General features: G+C 42.0%; 1 protein-coding gene across 5 annotated transcripts in view; it reads right to left on the bottom strand.

Annotated features, from left to right (window-relative positions):
* LOC111221680 (calcium-dependent secretion activator 1) overlaps positions 1–22220 on the bottom strand; it is a 215984-nt gene that overhangs the window by 68300 nt on the left and 125464 nt on the right. For 4 of the 5 annotated variants that reach the window (XM_022745172.1, XM_022745175.1, XM_022745173.1 and 1 more), the window contains exons 12-16: positions 16598–16734; positions 15019–15206; positions 8483–8584; positions 8335–8398; positions 7992–8115 (exon numbers count right to left, since the gene is read on the bottom strand). In XM_022745172.1, the coding sequence (XP_022600893.1) occupies positions 7992–8115; positions 8335–8398; positions 8483–8584; positions 15019–15206; positions 16598–16734 (615 nt within the window). The remainder of the gene's footprint in view (positions 1–7991; positions 8116–8334; positions 8399–8482; positions 8585–15018; positions 15207–16597; positions 16735–22220) is intronic. The other variant, XM_022745177.1, reaches the window with a different exon arrangement.

Raw genomic sequence — 22220 nt, 5'->3', positions numbered from 1 at the left:
TTGTGATGCATCCATCCATCACATTGTGTCTATGCTAGCTATTTATAGAGATCATTAGCTTATCCTCCATTAACCTAGCAATTTACTAAGGCTAGCTTGCTAACACTACTTAGCTTAGCTGTCAACATTTACCGAGAAGAAGATCCCTGTGTGCCCTAAGTGTCTGTCTGTAAAGCCTCCTGCAGCACAATGTGGCTGGCCCACAGGAAAGAATTTTAATGTGAAAGGCTGAGATTGGACAGTGTTGTTGTTTTTCATTTTGGAGTGAACTGTGCCTCTCCATCTAAACAAAGAAAAGCTCATGAAAAAAACTAATGACAGTGGTTTGTATTCAGTTTTCCACTGGACAACACAAAAATGCAATATACCTGCTCACTTTGTTCACAGTATTGTGATTTGATTTTAATGTGGTATTGAATATTGCCACTATGAAAAACAATTCAGCTATTAGACATAAGATTTTACATATAAATAGATAGTGTTTGTTAAGCTTTACCAAGGAGGAAGTTATTTTTCTACAGACCTCTGTGATCTGAAAATACTAGAAACTTTAGCTGTGTTTGCAGAGAACAGCATAATGACATGAACAAATCTAAAAGCTATGTGAAATAAATATAATACAGCAAAATTTTCAAAAATCTAATTTGCATTTTAATAAGAAAATTGTTATGGTTGTTGGTTTATGGGGCACTAAGTTTCTAGATACTACATGGTTTTGTTAGTTAACCATAATAATACTCATGTATCAAAATGAATTGAGTAATGTTATAGCAAGTAATTAATCAATTAGAATGCTACATGAAGCACATTTTACAGTTTTAAAATATGTCATCAAACTGCATCAAATCTGAATTGGATGATGGTGATTGCCCACATTGTCCATGATTTTCACTGAGAGGCCAAAGTCAGAAAAACAACACATCAATCTAACCTTGGAGTTTACAGTTTCCAGGCTATGTTTTTAGCCAGTTAGGGATAGGTATCTGAGACTTTGCAAGTCAACAGCATGAGCAAGACAGCATTGCCCACGTTACTGTAAGAGACAGATACCAGAGTACAAGCAGACTGTTTTCCATGCATGTGTGTCTGGGGTTCAAAAATTATGGGCTGTCTATACAGGATCAACCATTCGTTCTGCAAAGCAGAGGTAAAATCTGAAATATCAGTTTTTCCCATAGGTTAAGAAGCCCACCAGTATGAAGGGAAGGGATTTTGGGGATAATCAACAATCACAACTGAGATACTAAGGTTCAGTGTTTCCCATATATTGATTAATGTGTGGTGGCCCACCACAATATCAACCGCCAAATATTGATTTTCTATTGTTTTTTATCTATTTCAAATGGGTAAAATCTTATTGCAATGTAGAGCTGTGCACAGCGCATAGTTTCGCTCTGCCCTCCTTGCCCCACTCCTCCTCTCTTTCATTAGATGTGTCCCAAATGTAGATTGTAAATACTGACTCTGCCCCTAACTCCCAGCTAATACAAAAGTGAGCCAAGTGGTGGGGCGTGTGTGGAGCCAAGACTTCGGTGCATGATGGTTTAGATAGATAGATAGATAGATAGATACTTTATTTATCCTAATAACAGTGTCAAGCGTATGCTCCGGTTAGTATCATGAGCACAGTAGGGAGTCTTGCTCAAAGGCTAAACCAAGGCTAATTCATTTGCTGGCTAATTAGCTAGTTAATGAGCTACCTCCTAATTAGTGCTAAATTATAAATACAATAATACTAGAATTTCACTCACCTCAAAAATCATGAGCACAGACTTCCTCATGTCCTGTTAGTCAGTTAACTGACAAGTGAAATTATCCAAAAGGCACCAACACCACAAACATGGCACAATGAGAGACAGAGGTCACAATGACGCCAAAGTGAGGTAATGCCTAGTGGGCAGCTAGCGGAAAGACACAGAGCAGCTAATCAAATGTAACGACACCCACCTGTCACTCAAAGAGGTCACGCCCTCAATTATGCATTTCTTTAAGCCTGTCACAGTTCTGCATCTCAGGTCACCTGCCTCACTTCAGCATTCCTTGTCATCCAGAACCCAGTCAGTAATTTTCCATTCACCCTGTTCTCCTGCACCTCCCTGCATTAGCTACTCCCACCTCATCAAGCCAACTCTATTCACCTGGTCACACAGCTGTTCCTGATTACCCTCACCCAGTATACAAACCCCAGCCTTCCAGTCATTCTTTGCCAGATTGTTCTTCTCTGTCACCTACACAAGACTTTCCCGCATTTGCCGTTTGGATCTCCTGTTGCCGACTCAGCCTGTTTTTCAATTCCCCCTCATCGCCTCTTTTCCAGTACACGACTAGCCTTTTGAACATGACCTTGAGACTCCTGAGAGTTGTATGCTGCATCTGGGTCTACCTCCAGCCCACTACAAAGCCTTAATAAAATGTAAACAGGTGAGTTATTTAAAAAATCACCCCTCATACAGTTGTCATGAAGGAGGAAATTAGCTAGAGACCAAAACCGTTTTTTTTTAAATGTTTTTTAAAATCTGTTGGACCACACAGTCTCTCCTCTGTGCACACTCTGAATCAAAACATGATCATGCATGGGAGAAAGGACTGTTTTTGGCTTATCCTCGCAGAGGAGACAGCTCGTCCATCCATCCATCCATTTTCTTTCACTTATCTGGGGTCAAGATGCGGTGGCAGCAGGCCTAGCAGGAGGTTCCAGGCATCCCTCTCTCCACCAACATTTTCCTGCTCCTCCTTGGGGATCTCAAGGCATTCCCAGGCCAGATGGGATATCTAATCCCTCCAGCGAGTTCAGGGTCTACCCCGGGGTCTCCTCCCAGTTGGACATGCCTGGAAAACTTCCAAAGGAAGGCGCCCAGGAGGCATCCTTATCAGATGCCCAAACCACCTCAACTGGCTCCTTTTGACGTGAAGGCGCACCGACTGTACTCCAAGCTCCCTCCAGATGTCAGAGCTCCTCACCCTGTCTCTAAGGCTGAGCCCAGACACCCTGAGGAGGAAACCTGTTTCAGCCACTTGCATCCGCAATCTCATTCTTCGGTCACTACCCACATGACCATAGGTGAGGGTTCAAACAAAGGTCAACTGGAACGTAAATGGAGAGCTTTGCTTTTACTTGAACTCCTTCACTTGGGGTAGGAACTCAACCTCAACCCAAAGGGAGCAGTCAAACGATCTCCGGCTTAGAACCATGGCCTCAGTCCGAGACTGCTTGTGCAAGTGGATAAACATTAATGTTAATTATCAAACGCTGATGCTGAATTTCAAATATTCATTAGGGTTTGTCCTGAGGAGGCGCAATGACAGTGTAGACCACAGGCATTAGCCAAACAGAGTAGCAAGACACTTAATGGGACACACATGGAAAGCACCTGTGTTTAACAAAAATGTGGGAAATTTGTTTCTAATATTTTGAGGCTTCAACCAGTCCTGCTGAGACAGAGGGACGTAGGAGAGGAGGAGAACAACAGCAGCATACATGCTGCTGTGGGAGAGCCAGCTAGGGCAGAAGCAGTTGGGAATGACAGGAAACACATAGATATTGTTTAGTTAAGTATTTGTCACAAAGTGATAAGCATCTAAAATCTTTGCAGTGGAGCACTTTGTATACCGTATTATTTACCATATATAAAGCTCCTCCACCCCCGTCAGCTACCACCACACATAGAATCTAATTCTGTGGGAAACACTGAGGCTCATCATCCTTGGTATCTTCAGAGAGGTGATGGTTTCTTTATAGACATCGTCTTAAATTATCCATTTGAAGTACTTTAGTGTTAATTGAACAACATTTTGGGAAATGTGCTTGTTTGCTGTTTTGTTTTCAGTGTGTATTATCTGACCTAGCTGAGTAACTCTTGCCATGATCTGACTTCATGTAGGTGAAACACTAGTTGGCTTTGATCAGCAAGAGTTTCTATAAGTGAAATTTTTAGACAGTTAAGAAAAAGAATGACAGAGAGTGTCTAGGTGGACAAGATAGTCTTTGTATTTCTGTTATCTCTCGTTTCTCATATGAATGCAATCAAACACATGTTCGCTAGAGTGTGTCTGATGAGAATAGTGATATTAGACAGAGATTGGTCCTGTATGTTTAGCCTAGCTTAGCAATGGGGAAACAGTTAGCCTGGCTCCATAACAGTTAGCCACAATCTAACTATGGACAGGACTGGATCAGGGGTCGCTTTAATCCAATATTTTCCATCATTGACTGATTTTTTTTAACATTGACAGAAAATCTGAAGGCCATCAGAACACTGAGGCCAATGTACTGTAATATTAGGTGGATCTCCTCTGAGCGCCTGCAGTGTTTTGCTGCTATGGAGGATGATGTCCACTATGGCCTAGACCAAATGCTGGCCATTGACCCCTCTATTGCATCTCTGATAGTATTTCCAAATGAGGCTCTTAGACCAAATATCTGCTGTGCAGAATAGCTGATGACTTACATACCAACAGATATTGTATAGCAGCTCAGATGGGTCATATTGGGAAATCCCTTTCCCGCCTTGTATTAGCTTTATCAAAGACACCTGAAACTGCTGGACTTGATATCTTGGCCCAGACCCTGAGTGATGTTTCATTCCAATCCTTTGCCTTCATGACCAGAGAGCTTGGCAGACCGATGTCTACTGCCAAATGTGGCTTGCTTAGTCACAGGCTTCATATGCCGCCTGTCATACCAGGTGGCAGCCTAACAACCACTTGAATGCAGTGTACAAGTGAACAAAGTCAGGCAACAGTTTGCTGATTCGTGGCAACCAACTCTGATCAAGCCAAGTCATACTTAGCCCGCGCTCAGAGTCCCTCAAAAACTTGATGCAAACCTGTGCAACATGGCCTCCCCCTGTTGGCTCCCTGCTCAGCCTGCTTATTGGGCACCAGGGGATAGAACATGAGGAATCCACCCACTGACTCCCCCAAACCACCAAAAGTGGTCCAGGCATCTCAGCCAGTGTGAACTAGCCTTTGTTTCGAACCGGTTTTGACAACTCTCTCCAAGGGTTACAGTTCAGGCACCAGCCCCCAAGGTTCAGTGGGGTCAGAATGACTGTTGTGAAGGACCTCCTGAGGCCTTTGGCCCCTCAGGCAGAGGGCCCCACTTCTGAAGAAGGGCGCCATGAACTGGAAACAGTTCCATGCAGTTCAGCAGGTTCTACTCAACTTAATTGCTAGTTCTGAAGAAGGGAGGTAGTTTTTGCCCAATCTTAAATCTCAGACAGCTGAACCAGTTTTAAAAGTTATTCATTTTTACATGCTTTGCATTCAGGCACTCTCTAGCTCCTTTGATCTTAACCAGGTTCATTGTGGCAGTACTCTCTGATAGGCCAAGAGCGAACAGAGTTTTCCATATTTGAATGATTGCCTAATAAGTGTTCAAACCAAGGAGCATGCAGTTCAGGAAACAACAGCTCTTGTGCCCAGCATGACCCATCTGAGGCTCACCATCAACTTCAGTGTTGATGAAGGCCTTCTCTTTCTCACAGAGGGTAGAGGACATTTTCAACCTCTTTTCTAAAGAGGCTAAACAGACCAGGTCTTGAGCCAAGGTGGAATGAAAGCAGGATGGTAACTGTCAGTGTAACAGTGTGTTCGTAGTAAACAAGGATTACTTGTGCAGCGGCAGTTCCTTGAATTCAATTTTTTTTCTGCTGGGAGAGGGAGGCATCTGATCTCAGATGTCTCCAGATTGCCTTTTATTTCTGCTACTATGATATGACATACTATTTGGTAGAGTTTTGTTAATGTATTGTACACACATAGCATCAAGACAGTTATCACAGTAAGCAAAGTAAAACCCCTTTTTATCAGTTTTATTCAGCCTGCTTAATATGAGTGAAACATATTGTTTTAATCAAACTCGACACTAACAGATCATGTTAGTGTCGCTACACTCCTGCAGCCTGAAAGGCGTGCAACATGCAATACTCAATAAATTTAGAGATCTGCAATATTAAAGTAAAGTAACACTTGCCCATTCGGACATTATTTGGGACATGATGAACTAGACAAATTAAACAAATAACCAACAGGTACAGTGAGGATTTGCAGTGAAGGCCAGCCCTCATAATGAGGTTGCCAGGTGTGAGGGCTGTCTTGAATGGATTGGCGACCAGCTTGCAAATTAACAAGATACAACATCCAAGACATCTTTGGAGGTTGGAGGTGTTGATGGGTGTATTTTTCACTTTCTACTCAACTTTAATTCTAAAATAGGCTATACACAAGAGGACCTCTCTCTGTACTGGACACACAGGGAAACTGACATCAACCTTTTTAATTAACTCTGGCTAAAACAGCAAATTTCCCAAATGTTCCTGTAGAAGTTTAAAGTTACATATACAGCAGCATAAGTGAAAATTAAATTTAAAGACCTCAAAATAAATAAATAAATAAAAATTCTGCCCTAAAGTAGGTACCAAATCAGTGTACTGACTCAGTTTGGGATATGTTTCAGAGGTCTGAAAAAATGTTTATGATGCCTACTAAAGAAAACTTGGACCATGCAACAGAAAAAAAACACTGAATTTCCACAAGGGGCAGTCCCATCATGTCTTGTTTATTGGCCTTCCTGTTTTCAAAGAGCAGCTAATGAGAAGCAGCAAAAGCCAATAGACAGAGAAAAGAGAGGAGTGAGTAGGGAAGTCATCAGATAGCGAGGAAGAGGAAAGCAGAGAAAAGAGAAAAAGAAGGAGCAACACTTCAGCTACTAGGAAGGCCAAAGTGGGAGACAGAGGCAGTGTAGGACTCGGCTGAAAGAGAAGCTTAGGCATGGTGGACGAAGTCAGCATAAAGATTGAATTGAATGCATTTTTACTTACTGTACTTTTTCTACTAACATAGGCTGAAGATAAAGCAAAATAAACATAGCATTTGTCACTTAAAACAACCTTCGTGCCATTAAAGGAGCTATGTGTCAGTTTTGCTATTGCTCCAAAGCCAATATTAACTTCAGTAGAAGAAAAGAATCCATCAATAGCAAAACAAGATGAATGCTTTCCACCTCTGGAGGCAGCTCTTAGTGAGTAAGGGAATTAAGTTAATGCAACAGTGGCTAGGTAGCAACAACAAAATGTACAAATAGCTACTTTAAGTACACTAAAAAAGACAATAAGAGGTTCTGTCTGCAGCTGTGAAGAAAAACTTTGAGGTTAGACTTTTTTTTCAAATTCATAATCGCATTGCAATAAGATAAACTATATTATTATTATGTATTATTATGTATAGCTGCCTCATTCTAAGGATTCTTATTAAAAGGAAACCTCTGTTGCAACTAGTGTTATGTTTTAACTTGCCAAAGTCAATCCCAAAGCAGGAAACCAGAGTCTGAATATCCTATGTTCTAATGTCAACAGTTAAATGAAAATGTTGCATTTTTCTAAAATGTTGTGTAATGTCATGTCTGAAATCATAATTTGACATTTGACAAATCCCACCTGAGCCTGGCAAAGGTAACATGACAGCTTAATTCCAAATATTCATTCCAACAGTTGGAAGCAGTGTTGTAGTTGAGTCATTAAACCTCAAGCCCGAGTCTCGTGTCCCACATGTTCCAATCCGATCCAAGACCAAGTCACCAAATAAGAGTACCATTCGAGTCCCATTCAAGTCCCTATTACCTGAATTCCAGTCACCTAAGAAGAGTCTAAGTCATATTCCTATTACCTGAGTCCAAGTCACCAAAGAAGAGTCCAGGTTGAGTCCCTATTACCTGACTCTGAGTCACCAAAGAAGAGTCTGTGTCACGTCCAAGTCAAGTCATGAGTCCTTGAAATCAGTATTCGTGCTGGACTCGAGTACTACAACGCTGGTTGGAAGACTGTCAAGGTTTGAATGTCTACAAACCATGACCAAAAAACCCAAACCCACAATGATCTCTAAACTTTCTAATAATAACTACATAATATCACCAAATTTTACAAGCTCTGCTAAACAAGCTTTTTACTACAACTGTGGTAATACAAAGGAGCAGTGAGGGAGCAGTGATTTACCTTCCAGTTTGGCGTACTCTGACAGGCGTTGGTAGTTCACCAGAGCTGCCTGCTCCAGGCACTTGTGAATCACAGCTTTGACTTCTTCTTGCGGAACAGGAGTTACAATATCTTTCATCAGAACCTAAAAATGAAAGATACATTGAGAATTTTTATTTTCAGTGTAAAGCAAAACCGTACCATAACACGACATGATGAATGATGAGAAGTCTGGTCTGGAAAACTATTTTTGCATTAGAAGAAATTTGGAGACGTCATAAACAGAAAGTTGTCCTATTGCACACACATACTGCACACACAGAACCCAACTGATTCTGAACCAGTGTACTCTGTAAAGATTTACCCTTTCAAGCAAGGACAGAGTTGCTTTCAGTGCTCCCTCCGGTCGTCCGAATGGAAAGCAGTACCTGTGGAAGCAACACAGTGGATTTTCATTAGAACCGTTGGGCAGTCTGGTTTGGCACACGGTTCTTACTTTACATGGTTTCTACCTGAAGTGTGTAATCTGGTTTTCCAGAAGCACCCGTAGCCTCTCCTTGATCTCCTCGAAGCGCTCCTTCTCTTCCACAGTCACCGTGCCAATACCGTCTGGCCTGAAAGACAGCAGCATTGACAACCATTGAAAGGTTCTGCAGTCTGTGTGTCAGCGCTGAGAAACCAAGTAAACCACCAACATACATATCCATGATTTGTGTTGTTGAAATTGGTGAATGTTGTTGGATATCAGTGTTTCATATTCATTTTCACGGAGAAAGTCATAGTGTCAGAATCAGATGAATGACACAGCCTCTCTGAATCTCCTCAGGTTCTGGGAAAACAACAGAGCATGAGTGTGAGTCAGAGCTCAACAGCCAGATGACAGCCCCATGGGATTAATGTTAGTTCAGGTCCTGCACCCGACTTTATCCTTGCAGAATGTGAGTCCTGCTGCTTTCACATGGGGCAGTGTAGTCCAAATCTGGGTACGGTTCACATAAAAAAATTCAGTGATATGAACTCTTTTCCTAAACTCGGGTTTGGAACAAGACAATTGACCTGTGTCCACCTGTATGAAACCTGTTCTACAGAACTCAGTCCATACCCCCACAGGATATAGAGACATATTCTAGCCTCATTACTAGCAACTATAAACTGCCTCTTTGATGTTTCAATACAGAAGCATACTGCAGTGCAATTAATTACAAGTTAAGAAAAAGTGGTGAGTTTTCTCTGTGTGCACACACATATTCACACATATTCTGTATCATCAGGAAATTAAAACTACTTACATTAGCTATGCTCAATTACATTTTTTATTATTATTATTGCATGTAGTGAGGGCTTCCTCAACAACAAGTCATGAGGTTCACCACATCATTGCATCATATTCTTCTTATCATTTCAACACAGGGATAGCAGTTACAGCTTTACAAGCAGGTGTGTGTGTATTTGTATCAGATGTGTTTTTATTGTTTGTGACATGGTTGGGTCAGGGTGGAGTGTGAGCAGAGTGCATGTGACAGAAGAGGCGCTGGAGTGGTGGCTATGACAGCATGACGAGAAGCAGGAGACACGACACTCTCCATCTCTCTCTCAATCCCCCAACCCACCCTTCCACCCCCACCTGCCCCCAACTCCCCTCCCTTTGACATGTCATTTCAGCAGACAGTGAGACACTGCGTGTGTGTGTGTGTGTGTGTGTGTGTGTGTGTGTGTGTGTGTGTGTGTGTGTGTGTGTGTGTGTGTGTGTGTGTTTGTGTTACTCTTGCTGCACTCCATGAGTTATGTGTTTGATTTCGAAGGGTACCAGTTTGCTCAACATCAGCAGCGATCAGCTCATCCAGACTCCCCTCAGTTTTCATGGACATTTGAACAGACACTGTCAGTGTGCCACTGCCACCTGTAGGCCTCTGCTGCTTCAAACCATGATGCTGAGGAAGAGACGATGCATGAAGCAGAGGCTGTAGATTGGTAGTTTTGACCTCATCAGCGGTTTAACCAGAAAGATTTATCCATCGTCATATTTTTTTTTTGGTAAACACAGAACTAACAGGAGGGTACAGAGGTTACAGGAGCTGTGAAAACGGCAACAAGAGGTACCTGTTTTAAGTCTTGAAAGTTACAGCAGGCTGTTCTTTGTATTAGTCAAATGAAAATGAATGATTTTGGATGAGTTTTCGGTTCCAGTGGTGCTTATTTCTTGCAGTTTGGGTTGGGTCTGCTGGTCCCTTTGTTTAGTTGCTGATGGTCAGATTAGAATGTGCAAGCGAAACACAAAAACTGGAAAGGAACTGTCATTTTAAAAATTCACAATAAGCAGCCATCTCACCTTTCACATTGTGACAGAAAATGAAATAAGAAAATTTCACACTAATTAACTCCTGCAGGGCTCTTTGTGTGTGCGTGTGTTTTTTTCCTCCAGCTGCGTGTTGTTCCTTGGCAGCTTCCTCATGTTTGCTTGACCAGATGACCTCACAGCTCCAATGACGACAACAAGCAAATGAGCCATCAGTGACAGACAGACGGCAAAGCCAGCAACACTTTCACATCTCCCTCTCTGTGCACATCCACACACAAGGCCTTAAGGTAGAAAACTATATAACATGAAATCTCCTGCAGTTTCAATTTTTAAAATTCAATTTTTTTAAAAATCAGCTTAAACTGGACATTATCCTCAGTCATGTGCAGAATACTGTTGTCCTTAGCTGGTTATTTACAGAACCCTTTCTTTCTTTCTACACTTTCATTTCAGGAGTTAATTATTCAAGCGTTTAATTAATTTGCTGATTAATCCATTTCTCCACTGATAGAGAATGGATTAACTATTTTAATAACTGAATGATTATATAAGTCACTTTCTAAGCAAAAATATTCATTTTAAAATATGTAGAATTTCAAAAGTACAATAAGTAAAATAAGTTTGATTTTTCTGTGTATGGTGTATACGGTGTGTACGCTGTGTACCATATACTATGTATGTAAAAAATGTAAATGTTGCATCCAGGAAAACATGAATCCATCTTTATACATTACCATTTGAATTGTATATGTAATATTTAATATTTAATCATTTCCAATATTTTCAATTCACACAATCTGTTTGAAGAACACATCTTCACTGGTGGTGAAGATTTAATTAATTCAATTAATTATTTTTGTTTGTATTTCATTCAGAAAAGTTAAAAGTCAAACAACTGAGGGAATAAGACCAGAATCAGAAGTGGAATTAAAAACATAAAATCACAACCAGAGGCCATGTAAAACATAACAGTAGCTAAGAGTTCAAATGTATTTATGTATCTAAAGCCATTTCCTACACGTCAGTGTACATGGCGTCGACACTCAGCTGGACACAACTTAAATCCTGACACTTTAGCTGGCGACTGGGCAACCGAGTCCAACTTGGTGCACCTCCAGGCCAGCAGGGTATTAGGAGGGAGTTTGGGTGGGTGGGGGCGGAGGGGAGGGGAGGGGGGTGAGGTGTGTACACAGGGGCAACCACACCAGTGTCAGCAGTGGATACATTCGGCCCGTCACACATGACAACCTGTCAACCTGTCATGCCTCCACCTCCAGGCACAATGGCTGGACTGACAGAGCAGGTCTCTGTTTGATGTGTGTGGATGTGGATGTGCAGATATGTAGGGCTCATTATTTTTGGATTTTATGAAAAAAAAAAATTCAAGATATGAATTTACATGCTGATGTATTTATTTCAAATACAAATAATAAACTTTTAAACGACTTTCTGATGCCTGAGTGTAAATTACTCACCTGTCCTGGCATACAGACCTTTCTAGGAAAAAAAAGAATATGATAAACCTCCACATTTCTCTCTCCACAGATTTCAATCAAATTCCTTTTTTCATCATATTTGTCTTAAATTTGTCCCTCTCTCTATTTTTTTCTTTCTCTTGAAGCGATTGTTGTCCATCTGTCCATGCTGATCAGAAAAGGCCTCTGTCCTCAGTCACTGTTTGTCAGAAGGACAGAGGGAGGGATGGATGGATGGATGGATGGATCGAGGATGGAGGGGAGCTGGAGGGTTGGGGGGAGGTGGAGGGGAGGCACTGACAGACAACCCTCTCTGACCTTTGCCCTCAGCGCTGGAGTGGCCCTCGTCTATCTTTGTTACACTTCATCTGCAGACGGCCAACTGTTATGCTGACAGATTTGATGTCCGAACACATCACAGCAGATTAGACAGGAGGTAAATACTGCAACTTAGATAACAGGGTACATACTGGAGTACAGGCCAGATGACTCCTGTGTCACAATCCACCGAACCTTCAGGACATGACACCATTTGATCTCTGACTGAAAACTGCATCTCTAAAACCAAGTTTAAGAATATGCTACTGTGCCTAATTTATTTTTATAATTTTTTCAGCTATTCAGCTTAGTCTTAGTTCTCAGATCAAAAGTCCATGTAGTTTTCATCATATCTAATCCTTTATTTAGTCATCAGAATTTTAGTTTATGGATTTGGAAAAGGCCTACGACCAGGATCTTGTCGGGGGGAGACTGTGGCGATATGAGGTTCCTGTGCCCATCGCTACGAGTCAAATACGTTCTCTGCTATTTGCAGATGAAGCAGTTCTGTTGGCTTCATCAGACCATGACCTTCAGCATGCACAGAGGTGGTTTGCAGCCGAGTGTGAAGTAGCTGGGATGAGAGTCAGCACCCCTCGCATTTGAGGCCATTGTTCTCTGACGGAAAATGGTGGATTGGTCGTTCAGGTTGGGACTGAGTTTCTGCCCCAAGTGAAAGAGTTTAAGTATCTCTGGGTGTTTTTCATGAGTGAGGGTAGGATGGAGATTGACAGGCTGTTCGACAGTAAAGCAGACGATGTACAAAACTGTGGTGAAGAGTGAGTTAAATGGAAAACTTTTGTGGCAAAACTTTAGTTTAACCAGTCGATCTATGTTCCAACCCTCATCTGTGGTCATGAGCTCTGGGTAGTGAATGAAAGACTGAGATCACAGATACAAGCGGCTGAAATGAAGCTTAGTGAAAGTTCCTTGCGCATGCAAGTCACGCACACATCTATAAGCTCCATCTGCTCATTCATGTCTTCATCCAATCATAACTTTATACGGTGGCCTTCAGCCAATCACCTGTAAGCTGTCAAACATTAAAATTGTGTTCTCTCTCTCTGCTGTTCATTCATTTCAGCAACCATGAAAAATCTGCAACCCACCTCCACCCCTTCACCACCTTCACCATGGACGCAAGACCATCTCCAATCAAACTTTCCGATCAGAAGTTTCCCTCATGAAGATGTCCCCATCCTCAAGGTCCATTCCTCATCACCACCACCAGTGTCTAGGATCCAGTGTCAGATTTCTCTAATTGGAAGGAACTTAAACCTATTGTTTAAGGTCAGACAATTGGAGCGAGATTGGAGTAGAGCTGCTGATCCTTCATGTCGAAAGGAGCCAGCTGAGGTGGTTTGGAAATCTGGTTGGGACACCTCCTGGACGCCTTCCACTGGAGGTCTTGCGGGCACGTCCAGGTGAGGAGATCCGGGGCAGACCCAGGACATGCTGGACAGATTATACATCTCATCGCGCCTGCTGTGTGATGTGTTGTGGGTAAGGCTTGAAAAATCAACAAGAATTGACTATCAAATCGCTTTGCCAGATAAGATGCATGTGCTGTAGCCACTCAACTCGGAAATAAACAGACTTGTCTTAAAAGGTTAGCTTAGCCTAGTTAGCCTTTCAGTGAGGACCATTTGCAGGCAATGTCCCCTTATTGTGAGATGCTAATACATAACACCACTGCCTTTAGTATTAGGCTTTAACATCTCAGTGTTACCTCAATTTCTGTGTGATGCACCTTGAGGTTTTGTGGTATTCTACCAAGCGCAGGGCTTCTCACCCGACAGCACTCACCTTTTCTCTCTTCAGCATTATGTTTGAAATGGGTCAAAATGTCAACCCATCTTTTTGACCCAGCTCCACTGATGGAGCCTTATTCTTTTCCTTTGACCGTGTGTTGTCAGACCTCCAGCAGCCACAGTGTTGTGTATAATGTAGCTATAGCTCAGTCCAGGTGGGAAGACGATTCCAGTGTGTAGGAAGAGAAATGTGTAGTGCAGCCATTCGAAGGAGGATATTTGGATTTTATAATTATTTAAAAATCTAATAATTTTAGTCACCACTTCAGACACTGTAATTGTTTGTTTTTATTATTTATATGTACAGGGCCATTATTAACAGATAATTCAGGTGAATTCGCTTTGCCCCAATGTCCATTAAGTGGTTTTGATAACCAGGTCAAACCTAATTTGTTTCAGTGTCTGACCACTTGTGTTTGTCGAAAAAAAAACAGGAAAACTGGGATTTACAATTTTTCTGCATCTCCAGATCTCAGAAATTACGTTGGCAAGTTACAAATAAGAAAAACACTTCAAACTTTTTCAAGAAGATATTCATCTTTTCCAGTCAATGAGATCACTTACCTTCTAGTTCCTGAGAAAAATGTGGACCTGAAGTCCTTTTTCTTCATGAACTCAATGATTTTGAGTTCTCTCTTGGCAGTTTGGGCAGGGAGCTCAGGGGCAGAGGGTAAAAGGGCTTGTTCGAGTTCGGCCTGAGATACTGGCCAGTTTAACAACTCACACAGCCGCTGACTAGATGGGAGAGGCAAGGTTTTGGGACAGTGGAGGGAAAGTCGTTTTACGAAAGTTAACAAGGAAAAAAGGTTAAAAGAAGATGGGAAAAAAAGACAAAAAAGAGGAAAAGTGAGCGTGCAAACAACATGCAAAGTGCAAACTAATCGACAGGCAAGAGGAAACAACTAAAGCATACATCTGAAGGCATTAACAAAAAGGGTGGGGGCTGAGGGGGGGGTCACATATTGCATCATATACTGTATGCGCCTGTATATACTGACTGAAGATGATGACATATCAAAGATCAACATGTCAGACTCCAAGTTCAGTCTTTCCGATATTAAAATATTCTTTGGTGTTTTTATCATTTCCCAGTTTGCACCTGTGGGGAAAGTGAGACCAGGACTAACCAGCAGTTTGATTTGTACCTGTTTCCATGGACATGTGAGGCACAGAAGGCGAAGCTGTAGTGCAGCAGGGTGGGGTCAATCATGGCTCCATTCTCCGCCCTCTCCAGCAGATCGCTTAGGTAACATAAATGGCGATGGCAACCTCGAACGCCGTAGCGAGCGCAGTACTCATCCAAGACAAACACCTGACCGGGACTGAACCAGCCCTGTAGTGATGAGATAAACATAAAGTGTTTTCCAAAAGCTTGGAGATCAGTGAGCATAATAACATATTCTGGTTAGTTTTGAAGTGAACAGTAAATACACCCATGCAGCAAACAGGCATTAAAATGAATCCTTCCTTCAAATTTTAACGCAGTGTTAGCTTTTATTTCATGAACTACTTCATGAAATTCTTCAGAATTCAACAGTAGTTGTGCCGTGTGCAAAGGTTTGGGCAGCCTACCTGTAAAACAGAACTTCATTCATTTGTTAGGCCATAACTGACAGGCTTGTGTGGCAGGTCAAGAACTGTGACTGGGAATTGTCAGCTGGCGTAAGTACATTCCTTTAAGGTGATGTGACCAGGGTGGCACCACCGGTTAGACTAGAATCACCTCCTGGTGGTTTTCTGCCTCCTCCACTCAGACTAGTTTCAGGTTGCATCCCTGTTTATCCACAAAATATGAACCATTTATCTGAAGTTTTGTCATAATTGCTGTGAAGTCTTGAGTAATGGTTAAAAAGTGTTTTGAGAGGTCACACTGACCTTTGACCTTTGACCACTAAACTCTAATCAGTTTGTACTTGAGTCAAAGTGAAGGTTTGTGCCAAATTTGAGGGGATTCCCTTTAAGGAGTTCTTGAGATATTGCATTCACAAGACCTTTGATTTTTAGCCACCAAAATCAAACCAGAGCAGACCTCAAGATCCACAATGATCTACTTCAAGACACACAAGCTGAAGCTTCTGGAATGACTCAAACACACATGTGGGTAGGTCTTAACCCTGCTGTGTTTGCACGACAGCTGATAAAAATCTCAGAACTTGAAGTGATCTGCAAGAATTTTTTTAAATCATGAAGTTAAAAAACAGCAGTCCATTACCATTTTAAGAAAAGTTCATCTTTGATGGATGCAGTGTTTGCTGCTCAGGTTTTATTTACTTCAGAGATCAACAAAATAGGGAACTTGCCCAGAAATTGCATACAACTGTGTGTTAATACAAACATAAAAATGCCATAGAAGACCACAAGGCAGGAAGCTCATGTCATCTTAACCCATAGATACCACATAGATTAAGTGGACATGAATGTGAATATGGCCTGAGTGCATCCTCAGTGTGTGTTCAGAACACAAAGTGAATCTTCGCCATGCTTTACCCAGATTTCACTGCTGGATTGTTTTTGTCACCCATGTGTAATGTGCATAAACAGCAGATGAACAGACTGAACAGACATTAGCTGCGTTAGTCTTTTTATTTGTCTCAACCAGAAATCTATTGAACGTCTCCAATCTCCAATGTACAGAACTCTGCTGCCAGACTTTTAACCTACTGTAGCACAGCACTGAGGATGACAGCTCCACCATGACAGACTGAGATAAAGCCTTTTCCTCACCAGGCAGGAGTAGGAGTCGTTGAGTCTGTGATCCAGGGTGAGGCGCTGTACCAGCTCAAAGAGCGAGGCGTGGTCGAAGTTACAGGGGTTGGCTGAAATGAACTCATCCATGCCGTGTTTCTGGGCTCGATCAGCATCTGTACACACCCATTCCCCATCCAATCAGGAGACAGACAGACAGACAGACAGACAGACAAATTAAATACAATTTTAACATTAATAATGGGATTAATTAAACGTATTAGATTCTGCAAGACATTAAAGTAACCATTTATAATGGACAAAGTTTTGACACTTCAGAAGTATCAGTTTACAAATGATGAATATTCCACTGAATACTGAACCCACTGATGATTTTGGTGCAGTCTTAGCATAAAATCTAATAACCAACATGAAAAGTCACATAAAACATGTACCAGTCATTTATTAGGTCATCGTGTCCAGTGAATGAGTCCCTCATGGGCTCTTGTTGCGGGTTGCCAGTTTTGACTCAACAGGCAAGGTAAAGGTAGACAGGACAGTTTTCAGGAGGTGAGGGTGATGTGGAGGTTATAGCTCTAAGTCTGGGGGGCATGTTGTGTTTATGTATATTTCGAGGCTCGTGTCTATACACTCCAAACATCTTTTCAGGTTCAAGTCATTTTCCTCTGACTTGTGCATAGAACCACACTGATTTTGTACTGGGCTGCTGCACTGCCAAAACATTGTAATGTATAGCAATACACATCCAGTCTGGTCGATACTGAGGAGGACAGCAGCTGTGTAGACGAGGTGCAAGACCATCAAAGCTAAGACAGAGTTTGTTGAGTACCCAGCAGTGTTGGGCAAGGCAGGGCAAAGGTAGTTTTGAGTAATTTTGATTAATAGAGGCTGTGTTCATGCAGTTTGATTGTGGACCCCTCCTCTATCACTAACACTGGCAGCTGGCCGTGCCACCACAGTATTTTACTGCTGCAGAGGCACAAAGTCATGAACATAAGGATTTGTTGCCTAGCTCATCAATAGACTGTGAAGAAGGACAGAGAATTAAGCAAACTCAATTCGACCACCTTTGCATTTGAGGTTCATGCGAAAGCCGATCAAAACACTGGTACAAAATCATGTAAGTTTTAGATGAATACCACTAGAAAGCATTTAAAGCATAAACGATATCAGTAGGTGGCAAAGAGAAAGACCACAATCAATCAACCACAATGGATTTACATTGAAAATGTTGCTTCAACAGCACGATGTCTTAATGTTGTTCTAGTAGTGACAGCATTAAAAGAAGACAAACAAACAAACAAAAAGCCTGAGAGATTAACTTAAAGTTACTTTCCCTCTGGACTCATTAAAATGCTTTGCCAATCATGTGACTGACTTTTCAATAGCCAAGTAAGGGGCCTTTTAACAGGACACTGGATTGACAACTAACAGGCCAGTTACATGTTAATCCAAACACCTTAACCCTGCAATTTAAGATAACTAAGAACCAGGATTGCATTAAAGCGCAATATAATCCTCCAGTCACCATTAACCCCCCTCCCCATTTCTAATACCACTTCACTGCAGTGTTGGTGGCCCCAGCCCCCTGGTGTGGCCCCTAATTAACCACTGTCCTGAAAAGCTCATGGGTTGGGAATGAGCCGAGGACATGGCAGCGCCACACTAAGGAGCCTTTAATAATATTTGACAACAAATTTTCAGTCGCTTTCCTGGCGGTGTGTACACTTACATCAGAGTGCAATAGGAGGGAGTGGAGAATAACAAGGCTGGGGGCTGTAAATCCATACAAACCTGCTGGCTGATGCAAAGGGGAGGGGGGGAACTACATGTCAATATGTTAACAAATACTCCATGATATGTTAATGTCCCCCTGTTGCACCTTTTACTCAAACTGCAGAGAAGCAGAGGTTTACTGGTCACAACAATGTGACCTTTTACGAGCCACTACCTGTCTGTCAGACACCAGCTTTATATTCACCTGACTGCTCGTACTGAGAGTTACCAGTTACTGACTGATTCGATCAAAAACAATCTGGCTACAATGTATAAATATAACTCAAAGCCCAAAAACATGGAGTTGCCATGGGAGTAAAATGGCTGAATGAAGGTCTACCTTAGAGCAGCTACAACACATGAACTGATCTACACCTCCACTTCATTAATGTGAAGTCCCTCAGCTTCTATTGCCCAGAGTTACGTCTGTCCTGTCAGCTTTGAGACCAACAACATGCATTGAATGTGCAACAAAAGCACTGAGCATCATCTGCACCACCAATGTGACCGCAAACGTCATAAAAGAATGTATAAGTTGGTGGTTTTTCTGTGGAAACCAAGAAAGGCCATACTTGCAAATATTTTTGCAACTATGGCAATTCTGTTAACTCGAGAAAATAAAGCTTTGTTATCTCAAGATAACGGGATAAAAGAATATTTACCTTTATCAGTTTCTGTATTTTTCAGACCATTTGACAAAGTAATGGAAACACTTCCTCTGCTTTTAAGTCACATGACATGACTTGAGTCATCGCATGATATCAAAAACAGTTGCAGACTTTTATCTCCCAAACATCCGTGATATGTAGCCACTGCCAGATACAAGAGGTTTGTCTTTCCATCATCATGTGCACCAGACGCCCTCGTCCCCTTCGATTGAATACTACAACACATGCTGCCGTGGATGCAGTCGCCCCAACATCGTCACGTTTAATTGCTCACGTTTAATTGCAATAATATCATGAGAGGAGAAAACCCAGCTTTATTCACATAACATCACTCAATGGAAACACAGAACATTCACAACTGTGTTTTGCCAACTTTTCTTCTATTTTCTGCAAAACTGCGACAGAAACCCAGATAGAGAATACTCGCTCATTATTTTCTGATCGCCACACAGAGTCCGCGTCCTCATGAAGGCTACTGGTTTCACCTGTTACTAACACTCAGGAAAACAGGAGAAAAGCAGAAATGTTTACTGCACTCAGTATCTGCACAGATACAGATACTCCATGGCGTGAAGAACAGGCTCAGACGACAGTGTTGTGCTCTATTGAAAATATTAGATTTTAACGACTCCTCAGTAACACACAGCAGCAACAACACTAAGAGTCTGTTTCCCAAAGTATAAATATGGTTTCGTTGCTAGCAGCATGTGGTATAAACATTATCATCAATACTGATCCAGGCAGTTATGAAAACTAACTCCTCCGACTCCACAGGGTCTCGTTTAGCTCATCGTAGACTGTAACTTTTCTTGTGAACACACAGTGAGTGTGTGTGTGTGTGTGTGTGTGTGTCCAGTGTGGACACAGTCTGTCCCGTCACTCAGGACAAACTTGGGACAGATGTGAATGAAGGTTATACCAAGCTACACGGCAATCAAGAGATTTGTCAGCCAGCGTCCTCTTCACTGCCCAGTGAAGGCACCCCAGCTGTCAATCAACAAACAAAACAAAGAGCGGGACGCTGGGAGCTGATTGTGTCCCCTCAACAAGTTCCACCCTCCCCCCAAAAATCTAAAAAGGTGACATTGTGGTGCCCCTTTGGTCTGTAGCTGGTGGCTTGTCAGGTCTGTTTGATGTGAGTGAGCAGGAGTGGAGGCGGGAGGGCTGGACAGTAACATGCAGTGACATCAGTCACCCCCGTCCGTCTGGGCTGGGGAGGGACTGCCCTGACAGTGATTGATGGCTGCTATTCATTTATAGATCCAGAGGAGAGGAACCGGGAGGCAGCGGACACACTGCTGGTCCTGGGTTTGATGGTCTGAAGCGTCCGGGGCTATTGAGCACATGGTTGGCTTTTGTTGTGGACTGACCACAAACGCATCCAGATCTCTGATTCCCCAAAACTAACCATACACCACCACACATTTAATGAGGAAGATACAGTTCATCATTTTGTCACAGCTCCCAGCAGCTGATGTTAGCAACCTCACAGCTGTTCTGAGTTTTAAACATCAGCAGTGAATTGAGATATTTGTGGGATTATCTCTTCTGACGTGTGTTGAATCTGTTGCCAGTGAGTTCTTACTATAATAATTGAGTATAAAAAAAAGTGAAGAGTAACAGTAGTTGCACTGAGCTGTTCTTCAACTTTTCCCATCTCTTTTATTACTTGGCATCTCAAAAACATAGCTGGGTCAGAGACTGTGCCTAACCAAGAGAAACTCATGCCTTTACATCTTCCAGAGTCGATCATCACAGCGCTCTCCTCACTGGTTTACCTGATACGACCATCTCAGAGCTTCATGTATATGAGCCCTCGAGGTCTCTCAGATCTGCAGGAGCTGGTCAGTGAGTGGAGCCCAGAGTTGAAGCTAACCAGGGTGAAATGGCTTTCAGCCATTATGCTGCCCACTGCTGCAACCAGCTCACAGTGATCAAATCTGACGCAAACTGTAACAGGCTTTAAAAAGAAGCTAAAAACGGCTCTATTCTCCTCTGCGGTGACATATTATCTATTTTATAATCTGTGTTTTTAAACTCTTTGCTTTTTATTTTTATTTTTATGATTCTTTTATTTCTGTTAAGCACAGTGAATGACCTCTGTGTGTGATCATGTGCTATACAAATAGATTTGCCTTGCCTTACTGTTTGTCTGATTCTCCCATAACAAAGCTCATCAGTGCACACAGTCAATGAGTCAGTGGTAACAGCTCAACCACGACACAGCAAAGTGAAGTAGTTGAACGAGTCAAAATGAAATGAAATGTAAATGAAGAACTAACTGTTCAAACTGAGAAAAAATGAACAAAGACAATCTTCACACATCAGGCCACATGAGCTCTGCTGACACTACCAAAGCAGTTCAGGAAGTTAAATCAAATACACAAGACAAACATTTACACAACAGACCAGTTTATGATGAAATACTGCAGCAGTTCAACAGATGAATCAATCTTAACAAAGAGTCACATTCAAAACACCCATGGTCCCTGGTCTGCGAATGTTCAACCCATCACCAGAAATCTGTTTGAGTACTGTTTGATTCACACATGACCTTTGATCGCCACATTACAAAAGTTGTCCAGTCCTGCTTCCTCCAAATAAGATCCATCTCCAAAATCAAACCCATCATCTCAGAACCTGATCTGATAAAAGTCATTCATGCATTCATCTTCTCAAGACTGGACCACTGCAACCCCCTCCTCTCTGGTATAAATCATAAATCACTCTCCCGCCTCCAACTAGTTCAGAATCCAGCAGCTCGGCTTCTTACTGGGTTAAACAGACCACATAGCATCACCCTGATCCTCGCTTCCCTTTATTGGCTCCCTGTCTGTTTTAGAATTGATTTTAAGATTTTTTTGTGTGTGTGTGTGTGTGTGTTTGTGTGTGTGTGCGTGTGTGTTTGTGTGTGTGTGCGTGTGTGTGTATCTATATGACGTCTGATCTATATTGAATTATATTATTTGTCCTCCCTCTGTAACTCTACCCATTTTCTGTCTTGCTTTTGATCATCGTTGCTTTTGATTCATTTGTCAAAGCACTTTGTAAACTCTGTTTTTAAAGGTGCGATATAAATAAAGTTGTTATTATTTTAAAGTGACAGTTTTTGTTGTTAGACGTGGGGTTGTCTGAGGTAATGATCTATAGTCAGTGTAATACCTACAGTAGTTTCAGTTTATAGAAGCAGCAGGAGC

The sequence above is a fragment of the Seriola dumerili genome, unplaced genomic scaffold (assembly GCF_002260705.1).
Source record: "Seriola dumerili isolate Sdu_G_001 unplaced genomic scaffold, Sdu_1.0 BDQW01000088.1, whole genome shotgun sequence".
In the NCBI taxonomy this organism is placed as follows: Eukaryota; Metazoa; Chordata; class Actinopteri; order Carangiformes; family Carangidae; genus Seriola; species Seriola dumerili.
The sequence above is the reverse complement of the archived record's forward strand: the minus strand, read 5'-3'. Positions and strand labels throughout refer to the sequence as shown.